The sequence below is a fragment of the Zonotrichia albicollis genome, chromosome 17 (assembly GCF_047830755.1).
Source record: "Zonotrichia albicollis isolate bZonAlb1 chromosome 17, bZonAlb1.hap1, whole genome shotgun sequence".
Classification (NCBI taxonomy): domain Eukaryota; kingdom Metazoa; phylum Chordata; class Aves; order Passeriformes; family Passerellidae; genus Zonotrichia; species Zonotrichia albicollis.
Genome location: NC_133835.1, coordinates 15,857,927 through 15,871,003, shown reverse-complemented (window position 1 = coordinate 15,871,003; position 13,077 = coordinate 15,857,927). Strand labels below are relative to the sequence as shown.

General features: G+C 35.1%; 1 protein-coding gene across 12 annotated transcripts in view; it reads left to right on the top strand.

Annotated features, from left to right (window-relative positions):
* The window catches only part of NCOA3 (nuclear receptor coactivator 3), a 95,441-nt gene that overhangs the window by 20,248 nt on the left and 62,116 nt on the right, over positions 1-13,077 (top strand). For 8 of the 12 annotated variants that reach the window (XM_074553899.1, XM_074553892.1, XM_074553897.1 and 5 more), the window contains exons 4-5: positions 5,948-6,023; positions 11,605-11,712. In XM_074553899.1, coding sequence (XP_074410000.1) covers positions 11,624-11,712 — 89 coding nt within the window. In that variant the 5' untranslated portion in view covers positions 5,948-6,023; positions 11,605-11,623. The other 4 variants (XM_074553888.1, XM_074553890.1, XM_074553889.1 and 1 more) reach the window with 4 other exon arrangements.

Here is a 13,077-nt window from a genome sequence, read left to right as displayed (position 1 = left end):
TATAACTCTGTAGGTTGCATTATCTATGTAAATGTGTGTGAGCTAGGGTGGGTTGATGTGCCCTGATAATCAGGTTGTTCCTAGCTTCTGTTACAGGCTCAGGTTTTTTAGTCTCTCAGGCAGTAGGGACAGTAAACAGTAGCTTTGCCTACTGATTTCTGCTGAAGTACCAGACCAGGATATTTACTCTGCTGACTTTTTAGAAGAGTGTGCTTTGTTTCCAGCACAGTTTTAAACTGATTCCTCTAAACTTTCCTTTTGATGTTTCTTGAGAGTGAGCGTGTGTGTGTGTATGTGTATATATCGTGCTTGTGATAGTCAGTATAATGTATCAGGTAATTTATCACAGCAGTAAATGAACTATAAATAGGAGAGAGACAGTATTACTGAACTGATACAAGAAAAGAAAAAATAATTGGTTGAAGTGGTCCATAACTGTTGCATCTGTTCGTTTGTGGTGTGTAGTTGTGCTTACAATAGTCTGCTGAACACTTAGACAAGAGAAGGACTCAACTTTACAGTTTGTTTTATCAAAAATTCCTTATGCTATGTCATGGCACAATGCCCATTTTTCGCTCTCTCCAGTCAGATGGCAGCTGGAAAGGCATGGTTTTCTTCAAGATAAGTAAATGAAAAGCACGAGCCAATGTAGTCGCAGTACTAATGCTCTTGCCCTTAAAGTAGGCAGTTTTTGTTCTCAAGGTACAAATAGGGAATGTCCAGAGAAATTACAGTTCTGACAATATAAATAAATTCAGAGCAAAAATTATATGCTAGCAAAACCAGTATGTCTTCTATCTTGTTGGCTCCACATGCTATAGCAGTCTTTTGTTGATGATGCTGTTAAAATACAGGGCAAGTATTTTTCATTTCGGATATTACTACTGAAATACATTTTCATTTCTAGCACTATACCAGACAACCAGCAAACATTCAGAAACCTCAGAGCTCTGACGTGATAGAAATTTGGAAAATAAGTGATGTTAATCTAATTTTTTTTTCTAGTGATAAGTTTTCTCTGTCCTAGAAAAATACAGAATTGAAAGTAGATATAAGAACAACATTTTTTTCTTTCAGGTTGCATTTGATTTGGTTTGAAGTTGACTATGTCCATTTAGGTAGAAAGTGTATATTAGAGGATTATATGTAACTTGATGAAAGATTTTTAAGAAAACTTCCATTAATTTCAGTGTCATGATATTTGTGAAAAAATATCCTATTTGGAAGTTAAAATTTGAAAACAGTAAACTTTTGACCTTGGGTAAATGTTGTCTTGTATAATGCAATATATTCAGTTGGTAAAGTAAAAATTGCATTTTACTGGGCTCTAGCTTGTGGAAAACATAGTGCATATTGGTTGGCAATACCTGAGACCTGATATTTATCGAGGCTAACATGAACTTTACTCATTCTTACATTTTCAAGCAGCTTTCAAAGCTCTGCACCTATACAAACGCTCACATGAACTTTACTCAATCTTGCATTTTTAAGCAGCTTTCAGAGCTTAACATGTGTACACAGTGTTCAGCCTGTCTTGTTGCTTTTATCATTTTATTCTAGAGATGTTAGAGTTAGGGTTAGGGTTAGCACAGTGGTGTATCAATACTCTTACTAAGATGAGAATACACCCATAATGATTTTCATTTCTCAAATTTAGTCACAATATAAGCATTTTGTAAACTAGCACTATAATGTAAAAATGTAAGAGTAATGTTTAAAGATCAAAAATATTTTTTAACTATTAAATGTTTTAGTGGGCTTCATACTTTCAATACATGGGATTATATTAAATATGCAATATACTCTTGGAAGCATACATTTCCTAGAAATCATAAAATTCAATATAGTTAAAATGCAGTTCCTTAGTAGAATAAATGCTAAAGCTTTTCTTCAGGTAAATGAAAACGCATGTCAGAGAGAAGATACATTTTCTTTCCAGGGGTGACCAATTTTTCTGGGAGCCATTTTGGTGTTGTGGTTAAACAGTTCATGTTCATTGGCTGAATAATAAAAAAATTTGTCCTTGCTTTAGATGTCATAAAGAATTATGAGATTGTTTTGGAATGTTAAAAGCACGGAATGTAATTATTCTTGTCTAATAGTCCTCTTGAAGAGAAAAATGTCTGGAAGAAATTATTATTTTCATGTTTTTCAGATTTTCTGTCAGTCCACATAGCTTGCTGATCTTTTAGACTTACAGTTTCCTGTTACTTCAGTAACTCAGTGTTGAGGTGGACAGATCACAAATGTTGGCTGCCAAGTAACTCAAGACTGAAGGGACCTTAAAACTGGAATGGATGAATATGATTATGATCATCATAATTTTAACTACTGATCAATGGTGAAAGATATACATCTTTTCCTCCTTACTAATATGCTTAATAAAAATGTCATACTTATTTTATTTACTAGTATTCGTACTAACCCTTTCAACCTGGAAGACACTTCAAATGACATAAGAAATAATTTTCATTTTTCTTTATTTATATTAGGAAATAATTTTCTTTCTTCTTTAACTAATATCCAAATTACCAAAGATGAAAGATAAATTAGTCTCTGAAGCCAGTCTGGAATTCAGAGTTTGCTGGACCACTTTGTTAAAAATTCAAAGTTGAAAATGGGATTTCTTTGCTCCTGTTAGGAACCAGCAGGGTTTTAAACCTGTGCATTTTCTGTGTTGTTTTGGATTGACAAAGGTAAAGGCCAACATGAAGAAATTTTCACAGCTACAGCTTTATTCTCTCTGAGCATCCAGTTTATGCCTTTGTCCACTGTCTCCCTTGCTGGCTTCTTGTTAATGATGTGCTACTTAAGCATTTTTTTATAATCACCTGTAGTTCACTGCAAGGTGCAATCTTCTCATTTTTTAGTCCTGTACTTCCTGTTTCAATTAATTTTCAATTCTTCCCATGTAAACAAGCTTTCCACTACTTGAATGCTAACCTTTTCCCTGTGGCATCCCCTTTAAGTTTCTCACAGAGCCATGTAGGTATTTTTTGATATTTTTGTTCTCTGTTCCAAAGGCTATGTAGGTGTAACAGCTATTATCCAGGATTCACTTGAGAGGCAGCATAATCTCTCCCTCTCTCTCTCTCTCTCTCTCTCTCTCTGTAGTTATTACGATACAGTCATAAGAGGGCCTGTGTAATCACTTTTCTGTCTTGAGGGAATGTATGGTGATGTCCTCACGTAAGTCTAGAGATGTGTAGATTAATATTCCACACTGCTTCTAAGCTGCATGTTGTTTTGTTAAACACAACTAACCTCAAATGACAATCATACCATCTTTCACAATTCCTTGGATTTGTGTGCACAAGCAGTAACTGATTAATTTGCTGCCTTCCTTTACTTTTTTATTTTCCTGTTAAAACTGTTTGATGAGATACCTGGTTTTAATAGTTTGAACTGGAGCTACAGATGATGTGATGTAATGAAGAAATGAATACCACATTGTAATGTGCTAGAAGTGTTAGAATATATGTCTCATGCAGTGTATGTCTGTTTAATGAGGGAAAGTCTACTCATGTTTTCTTTTCCTGTTTCTGTCTGAGTTTGTTTCATGACTCCTGCCTGATTCATCTAAAATTTGAAATCAGCAGAGAGATCCAGCAAGAAACAGACTAATTTAGTTATACTACATGAGGTTTCCTGACTGCATTTTACAAAATTATTCACATCTTCGTGTTACAAACAAAAAAGACTTGCAAGCCTTCGTCGCCCACACCCTCCAGTATAGCTGTATAAGGCCTCTATGGTCTCTGTTCATATTGAGATGTCACAGATGTGTACACTTTTCTGGGTTCGTTTCTCACATGAAATTCTAATGACCATTCCTCCTTTGATTCCTTTCTCAGGCAAATTGGCATAGGCTATACAAAATGAAATTTAGGTCACAAATTATTTTAAAATTATTCTACTTGAATGAATGGATGATTTAGCTGCTGATATTTGTATATACTGGAAATCTGTGGCAAAATATGGCAGAAGATGCTTGTCATAAAAATATCACCAAAGGAGTGTGTGGTTTTAGTGTGAAATGTAAGTGTGCAGTTGAGTTTTAAAGATGAATTTATGCTATCCTGAAGATTAAAGGCAGGTGTGTTCACCTGCCCTGTTAAAACAACTGCGAGTATTAGGAATAAGTAATTTTAAATAGATCCTTTTAACTTTATGTATTTTAATTTCCATATTACAGGGGATCTGTTTTTCTGTCATGTGTTTTGTTTGCTGTTAACATGGTCCTTTTTCTGTTGCTCTAACTCGCAAACCGGGATGAGTAGGAAACAAATTAACAAGTAATGACAATCCAAAAATAGATCTGCATGCATTATTTATCAGAGGAACAGGAGATGAACTCCAAGCATCTTCCACCTCTGACCGTCTCTTAACTAGAAGTGTCCTGCCGTATTAATAAATGCAAAGTGAAAAAGGTTCAAGTTAATTGTCATGTCTGAGAAATAGCCCAAGAGTGCATGGTGTTTACTAAATATATAGCACTGCAGGAGAATTGGTAAATGAAACCTGGCAAGGTCTGAAAAATCAGTCTCCCTAAGATAGAATGTTTAATATAAAATGAATGTGCATGAAATTAAGAATATTTAACATGTTGCACCAAGGTGCGTTTCACTAGCATTAGAGATGGCACTTTTTTTTAACTGAAAGTCCTGAGTCAGTGAAGTCTCTGAATCATTTATACCTAGTAAATCCCATTTTGGAATGTGAGAGGGAGAAAGGGTAGAGAATGATCAAATGCCTGTGTTTTGGAATAGTATTTTATTAGTTACTGTACTGGTGGGGGAAGTGCTGGATAAGCACTCCACTGGATAAGTGATGTATCAGTACAACAAATATATTTTCCTGTTTGCTTCATAATATAGGTATAGGTGCTTTTTATCTTAAAAGGTAATGAAAGACTTTTTAGTATAAACTAGTTACATGAAAACCTCATTATTTACTCAGTGTACATGAGTGTCTGTTTCATTGCACTTTGAGATTCACAAAGCTGTAGTAAAGATTCAGTGGCATTTTTATCTGCTGCATTTGCTCCTTCCTCAGAGGTTTAAAAGTATGTTGGTCTTACGCACTCTAATTTAAAGGGTATTGTATTTAGGTTCTTTTTTTAAAAAGGCACAGTAATTATCTCTGAAACATTTAAGGAAGATTGCAAGTGCTGCCCTTTTTATGTCTTATTTTAAAAAGTAACTATCGTGTTCACCATATCTGGCACATTATATATAGGTATATTTTTAACCTGAACACATTGCAATGTGTTCTGTCTTTAGGTGTCTGTCATATTGTTGTTGTCTGTGCCACAGGTAACAATAAGACTTGTCACTTAGCCATCTCATCTGGACTTTAATGTAATGATTGTTCTTTATGTCTTTTACAAATTTGATCAAAAAACCTACCATATGTAAACTTTGATTTGGTAGCCAGGATGTGTTGGATGCTAAGGTTCTACATGGTGTGAATTGGTTATCTTTGTAGCTCATCCTGAGAGTGGGTAAATTAGTCAAAGGTCGGTATGTTGAACCCATTGAGATCAAAACATGCTGAATGATGTTTTTGTTTGAGCACTTTTGGGTTTTGGTTGAGCAGGCTTTAGACTGGAAATTGTATGCTCACGTGTTGAAAGTTGTACTGATGTGAAATCTGATGGGGAAGCTGACTGCACAGCCCCAAATTCCAAGCGCTTAGTGCATGGCTGTGCTTTGATATAAGCACCCTAATAACATAAACTAATTCATGTGAAGTGGAGCAGACCACAGGGTTAAAATAAAATATTTTTAAAATTTAAGATGTTAAGCTGTTGGCTAATACCTCTGTATTTAGAAGAGGAGCGTGTGGATTTAGTGTAGGGACAAGAGTTGAATGGTCTACTGTTCGATGTATAGCAGAGATGACAGTTACGTGAAGTTACATATCATATATTATTTTTGTTTTACAGGATGTGACTTAAAATGAATTCTGATTCTGAAGGTCCTCTGAAAAATATGCAGTGCTTGAATGTTTGCTAAGGACTAGTAAGTGACTGATCTCATATTTGGACTATATATACCTGAACATTTTTAAAGCTACAGTTTAGTATATGAGAAGCATGTTCTTAAAAAAAGAAAAGGATGGGAGGGAAGAAAGAAGAAAAAAACCCAACCCAAACCAAAAACCTTACTGCACCACTGCCAGAAAGTGAAATTGCTCCTTATATCCTTGTGGATTCCTGTCTATGTAAGTGGAAACATCAGTTGTTTCTGTGGTTAGTCTTAGAACAAAAGAATCTCTGCATAATATCAAGAATATTTTGAATCAGAAGTTTCAATACTTTTGATACATTTTAATGTGTATTTGAGGGAGATAAAATGTTGAAATAACAAATTTGAACTAAGTATACAGAGTTGCAGAATGGAATATCCTGTAGTTTTATTTATTATCAAAATTTCAATATTGCAATCTGCATCTTGCAAAAATGTGTGACTTATATCTTGTTTTTTAGGAGGGAGGATTTTATTTAATATTCTAACATTGTGTAAAATTCCAGGGCATGCTCATGATTCATTGAAATGAACTTGTTTGGTTTAATTCTTTGTAACTGGCTTATTTTGAGTAATGCTACATTCTGCTTAGTCAATTTCTCAAACAAGAAATCAGCTCAGACAGAAGAGCTTCCAAGCATGCAAAATACCACAAGTATACATACTTAATATAGGAAAAACTTGGTGGTTTCGTAGGATCAATGAAGTATTTAAAATGTTTTCATGCAAAAAAAACATTATTTAAGAAAATATTTAGGATATGTTTTAAATTAGTATTGTATAGTTGTGCATTTTGCAGGGTAGTCAACTGTTTCAGTGAAATAGATAGAAAAACTAAATCTGAAACATGTAAATGTTGGTATTTTTGGGCCCCTGCTAGGACAAAACCTTCTCACTTGCCATGTCCTGTTTGCTGGATAGATCTTTCATCTACCAGCTACTGAGAGCGGTGGCACAAGGGAATCATGCTTGAGCTGGACAAGGAAATAAGTGCATTGAAAGACAAGGTAGCAGAAAGCAATCTAAGGGATATTAAGTAGTAGCTTTCTAAATTCTGTGGGGGTGAGTTGAGTACGATGAGGGAAGAAATAGTTGCATCAAACTGAAAGCTTTCTGCCTACTGTGCTTAGTAATTTCAGCATCCTTTTGGTTTGAATGCGCTGTAGGAAATGGTCTAAGGAACTTTCCCCATTGCAAACATACTGTATTGCTGGCATGTGCATCATTTTCTTGTTATTTCAGAGTGGAATTTTAGAAGACAATGGATTTTACCCTGTCAAAATACTGAAGCCATGGCAGGTTGGACACTGCTACTCAAAACCACACGTTTTCTTTAAAATCTATGGTTTTGTTTGGAAGGCTGTATCATACACTGTTGCAATAGATGGATTAGTAATTACTGGAACTATTTTATCTGCCATGTGCAAAACCCAGTACCTTTTTAACAATTCATTTATGCTTTTCACTGAGAAGTGAATAGACATATGAAAAGTGTATGGTACATTGCAAAGGGTTTAGGCTTGAGCACCTTAATAATAAGGACTGGTGGTTTTTTCACCAGAGTTACTGCTGAGCAAGAATCTCTTTGTTATTTTCTGTTTTCTTGAATTGAGAAGAATGTAGGAAAATTTAAGATTATACATGCAAAGATGTTGCAAATAATCATGGAAGTTTGGAACTTTTGCGCCAAATATTGCTGCCTTCGGTTCCACACCCCCGGTGGGATTAGGAGCATCATGATGGAGTGGTTCATTATTGCTACAATCAATGGAATTAAAAACTTGCTTTGAAGACTTTGTTTTGGGTAATTTATACTGATGTAAAATTTAATAGATTTTCTTGCATTTGCCCAGTTTTATGTAGTAACTGAGCTATTCAGTCAAATTAAGCTAGCTTTTAGATTTATTTTAATCATGCAAATAACAGAATTTCACTCTAATTCTTTTCTTTAAAAAATACTTCATTTAGGTAGATAATATTGTGTGGTATCACTAGCAGAGAAGTCTTTTTAGCCATCGTTAGTGGTTCATAGGACAGAAATAGTGTTGCTGCCTCTTATCTCAGAAAGTAAGTTTACAAAGATGCCTGTGTTGATTTTTTTTTTCTTTTAGTAGTAAAAATGCATAAAAGTTTCAGCTTTTGAAACCTGTGTTTCAGAGCTGTGTTTTGAAATAATTAACTTCAGGAAAACTCCCCAAACCCCCAAAATAGCCTTCCTTTTGTAAAAACTTTTTAGCCCATTAGAAATTACAGGTTCAGCTTCCGTGAAGAAATAGAACACCTGGTACTTTCAAAAGTGGTGATTTCTTTCATTAACTCATTGAGGAGTTAATAATGACAGAAATTTCTTCTTTTGCAAATACATCCTGTAGCTGGGAAATTAGTTTTACTAATTAAGAATTTGTACTGTAAATCCATCTGTTTTGGGAAGCAGCCTCTGTAATTTCCTTAGCTAAACAGTTACAGAATTGTTCTAGGCATGACCTGCCTGCGCAGCTTGTAATTATATTCTTAGCGAAAGGAAAATGCATGTGCAGCAACTCTGCAGCTTCAAGCCTGAACAAACTACCACCAGTTACTTGGAAGTAAGAGTAGGAAAACAGTGTATTCAAATTACTGATTTTTTCTTCCTTGTCCAAGCTCCTAGATTTATCATGTTTCAGACAAATTGTAGTAAATTTTGGTTTTCTATTCAATTATGTTGTGAGGTATCTCTCAGTACAAGTAGATATTAAGCCAGAAATGACATTTAAATCATTTAAAATAACATGTAACCTTCAAAATTATGTTATAGTGAAATGTCTATCCTAGTTCAAATTTTCAACTGCTTAATGTGTTTCAAATGCTTCCGTCTCTTAAGCAGAATTTACTCTTGGATTCAGACATACTTTTTTTGTCCACATCCTTCCTGAGTTAGCCTTAAGACTTACATTTTAATCTCTTCCTTTCTCTTTCCACATTAGCTCTTAAACCTTCCATTCTTACTGTACTCAGCCTGTAAATGTCGTTAGAGAGGGGGGGAGGGAAGCAGCAATCCTGCAAGTGTGTGCAGGTGTCACCTACAGCATGCCTGAAGATGCAGCTTCAGCTGTGAGGTCCGTAAACATAAGACCTTGAGTCATATGTAATGCTGAGTACCAGCTTCAGATAATCAACTGCTTTTTGCATGATCATAAACTGGTTTTGGAATCTCTTTTTTCCAGCTGCTTACTTGTTCAAATGAGTAGTTTTTCATTCAGCTGAATGACGCTAATTGAAGGCAATATGATCCCCGCAGTTGTCCAGTTCTGTACTGGCATCTAGTGGCCTAACAGTGTATTTTTCTTGAACTTTATGTAAAGTAGGCCACCACAGATGTATTTGGGATTTTTTTTGCCCTGGAGGAATATACGAATGGATAAAGGTCTTCAGACTTGCTCTTCCATCTCTCTGCTGGGTTTGTCTTATTCATCCTGTTTCTTTACCAATATTTATGTGTAAGACCAAGTTCTTATCTGTACAGTTCATGCCCATAGTACAGAGTTAGGCATCTTTTGTAGTTGTTTATTTCAAATGGAAGATTATGTTTGATTATTGGGTTTAATTCTGTTGTCATTTTAAAACATGTTATCCTTCCTTTTATAATATATATCAATTGGCATGAAGATTGGTTATGATAGAATTTTATGTTAAGCATTTTATTAGCTGCAAAGAGAATTTTTACTTTAAAAAGATGCCATTTTATTTCTGGGCCTTTTTATACGTGCTAGAGTAATCCAATCCTTTGTCCTGTCTAGCTTTCAAAATTTTGTACTGCTGTAGAAAGAATGTTCTTTTAAATTCTCAATGTGTAGAATTAAAAACCTCCATGCTGCTTCATGCAAATCTGTTCTTGTGTGTCTTGGTCCTTTCAGTTTAGGCTTTAGAAAAAACTACAGCAGATATTCCCCCCACCACTGACAAGAAGCCAATAAGCAAAAATTCAGTCAAGTAATACAAAAAGTATTGAAGTATTACCACGCACTCACACACTTCTCAAAAGTAATACACATGCTTCTTCTTTTTGTTTTCTCCCTTTTTTTCTTTTTCCCTTTTTTTTTTTCCCCCCCCGTAGATATCATGTCGTGGAAGCAGTTAGTTGATTTGCTACCCTTTGAGGGATTGGTTGTCTTTGCTGCTAGTATGCACTGCGGACTTGTGTTTAACTAACTTCCTGTTCAACAGAGTGCTCATATTCTGTTCTTCAGAGCTTCTTGAGACAGTTGGCCACCAGCTTCTGATACCTTAACATAAACTTCATTTAGTTCTATCAGTTCCTTGTCCTTGTGATTTGTTATCACTGACTCCTAGGAATTTAGTTGTCCTAGGCCAGTTTCTTTAAACAATTGTCGTAATGGTAGTTTTTGCTTGTGGAGACAAAGAACTTTTTCTGTGAAAGATTTCTTAATGCTTGGGTTATGTTATGCAAAAAGGTTCTCTCTAACTGACAAGTATAACTCTATTAAGTAAATATTTAACACCATTTATTGCTACTGCTGTACAGGGTAAAGAACTGCATTCTGAACTAGAATGCAGTAAATGAAATTTACACTTAATTTGGAAATTTCTGTAAAAAGGGTAAAATAGTGCTTAATTTCTAAGTGCCTAGATCTGTTTTGTCTCATTGTGGTTAGAAGACCAAAACCAATTTTGAACATCTTTTTATAGTTCTAGCTGTGTTCTACAATAGTCCAACTAGATACATAGCATAGATCCACTAATTTTTTTTCCTCCCTCAGCGTGTTGCTGATCCTAGCATAACAGGACCTCACATGGCTTTCTTCTCTCATCTGTGTCTATGCTCCTTTTTTTCTTGGGAGTGAGGGGAGATGAGTGTCATATATATCTAATCTGCCAGGTTTGTGTAATGTAACTAGACTTTGACAAAATCGCCTTATATTTCATTGGGTTATGGCCCAGTCTTTGCTCCGGAAGCAATAGAAATGAAAGACAGTGGAAGTGTTTGCTTGCCTTGGCCTCAAAGTTTTAGAAAACTGTATGGATTTTAGAAGATTTAGCAAGAGATGTGAAAACTATAGTAACCTATCAACATGGTAATAGTAATCTATTGGCTTTATGCAGAGATGAGTTTGAAACTCCTGTAAGCCCCCTGATACACTCCTAAGGATGAAAATTATTTGTTTCTGCAACTGTGTTTTAGTATAACATTAATTTATTGCTTTCTTTTCAAGTTATCTGAATATATGTTTAAATACTGAGAATTTCTTTTTTTTAGATGAATTGGAGTTATACAGTGGTCCAAGTTTAATGGTGCAAATATTAAATATCTCTGAAAAAAATTAAATGCATTTTTAACCTTTACTTTTGCTTAGAGTGATAGAAAGGTTTAGTAACCTGTGTTTTGGCTAAATAAAGGGTAGATTTTAAAGAAATGTAAACAAACATTACTTTTCAGTAGCACAATATTTATGGATTTGCATTAAGAAAACTCACTTGTAAATCTGATAAAAATAAATTACTTATCTGGATAAGTTCTCTGCATTTTGAATTAGTATTTTGAGCATTTTATTCACAATTATTATGTCATTGCTTTTAGCTGCTGATGCAAGGTCAAGATGAGTGAATTAGGAGAAAACTCCTTAGATAGTTTGACTAATGAGTCAAGGAAGCGCAAGCCATTGCCCTGTGATACACAAGGTGCAAGGTACGTTTATATTGAACTTAACTGGTTTTTAATGAGTTTTTAAAAATACTTTTCAAATTTGCATTGCAATTTAGAGTAAATTCTAACTAAGGAATTTGTTTAGTTGAAAAAGTCTCTAGGTCAGCTTCTGTTGTGAAGATAGGTAATTTTACTATTAGGTGTAGTTGATGAACTGTGCTTTATAATTAGACTCCCGTGGAAATTTTATTACAGTGGACGTATCATAGAATATGTTGGAATGGACCTTAAAGATCATCTAGTTCCAGTTCCTCTGTCATGGGCAGGGATACCTTCCATTAGATAACGAATCGCTTTTGGAGTTACGATTGCAAGGCAAAAGAAGAAAAACCTCTTGCTTCACAGGAATTTTAAAGGCATCATCTTAAATCTGGTAATTGATTTGACAGGCCTCATTTCAGGTGGTTACGTTTATCAAAGAATGCTGCAAGAGGTTGAGCTTTTTGCTGGTTTGTTTGTACTTCCATTTCTTTTAAGTTCATCTATGCTATCTTCCTGCCCCTCACCCAGCTCTCTCAGATACTGTTGACTGAGGGCCTCCGTTTTCTGTTCCCCATGACTTTCATTGCTCTCCACCATGTGAGAGCAATGTTTGTTTCTTTCTTTTCCTTTCTTTCTTTCTTTCTTTCTTTCTTTCTTTCTTTCTTTCTTTCTTTCTTTCTTTCTTTCTTTCTCTCTCTCTTTCTCTCTTTCTCTCTTTCTCTCTTTCTCTCTTTCTCTCTTTCTCTCTTTCTTTCTCTCTCTTTCTCTCTTTCTTTGTCTCTTTCTCTCTCTCTCTCTTTCTCTCTCTCTCTTTTTCTCTCCTTCTCTCTCTCTTTCTCTCTTTTTCTTTCTCTCTTTCTCTCTTTCTGCCTGCCTCCCTCCCCTCCCTTTTCTTTTCTTTCTCCATAGAGTATCAACTTGTATTAAATTTTTTGTCAGGCATTGTGTGTACTAATATTTGTCCCTTTTATATATACAACCCCAGTGCCTCATGCCAATTGCCTTCATCATTGTAAGAGATCCTGTATGAGAACCTTAAATGCTTCCACTGTATCCCAGTGGCGTTTTATGAGTGTCCTCTATTCCATTTTCTCTTTCCCTTTCTACAGTGTCTCTCATGCAAGAGTTCTTTTTCAGATTGTCACCCTTCATTAGCTTTCTTTATCTTTCAAGCTCCTGCTTTGTCATGTGTTTGTCTTCTCCATATGTATGGTCCATGCATACTTTCCTAATTCCTTCACTTGGTTTCTTCTCAAAGAATGATTATTCTCTTTCAATTACCTTGAAACCTTTGTCCATTCTTGCCCCTGCCCTGAGTCCTTCTTTTCCTATTCTTGCCATATTGTGCATGACATTTCTCCCTGT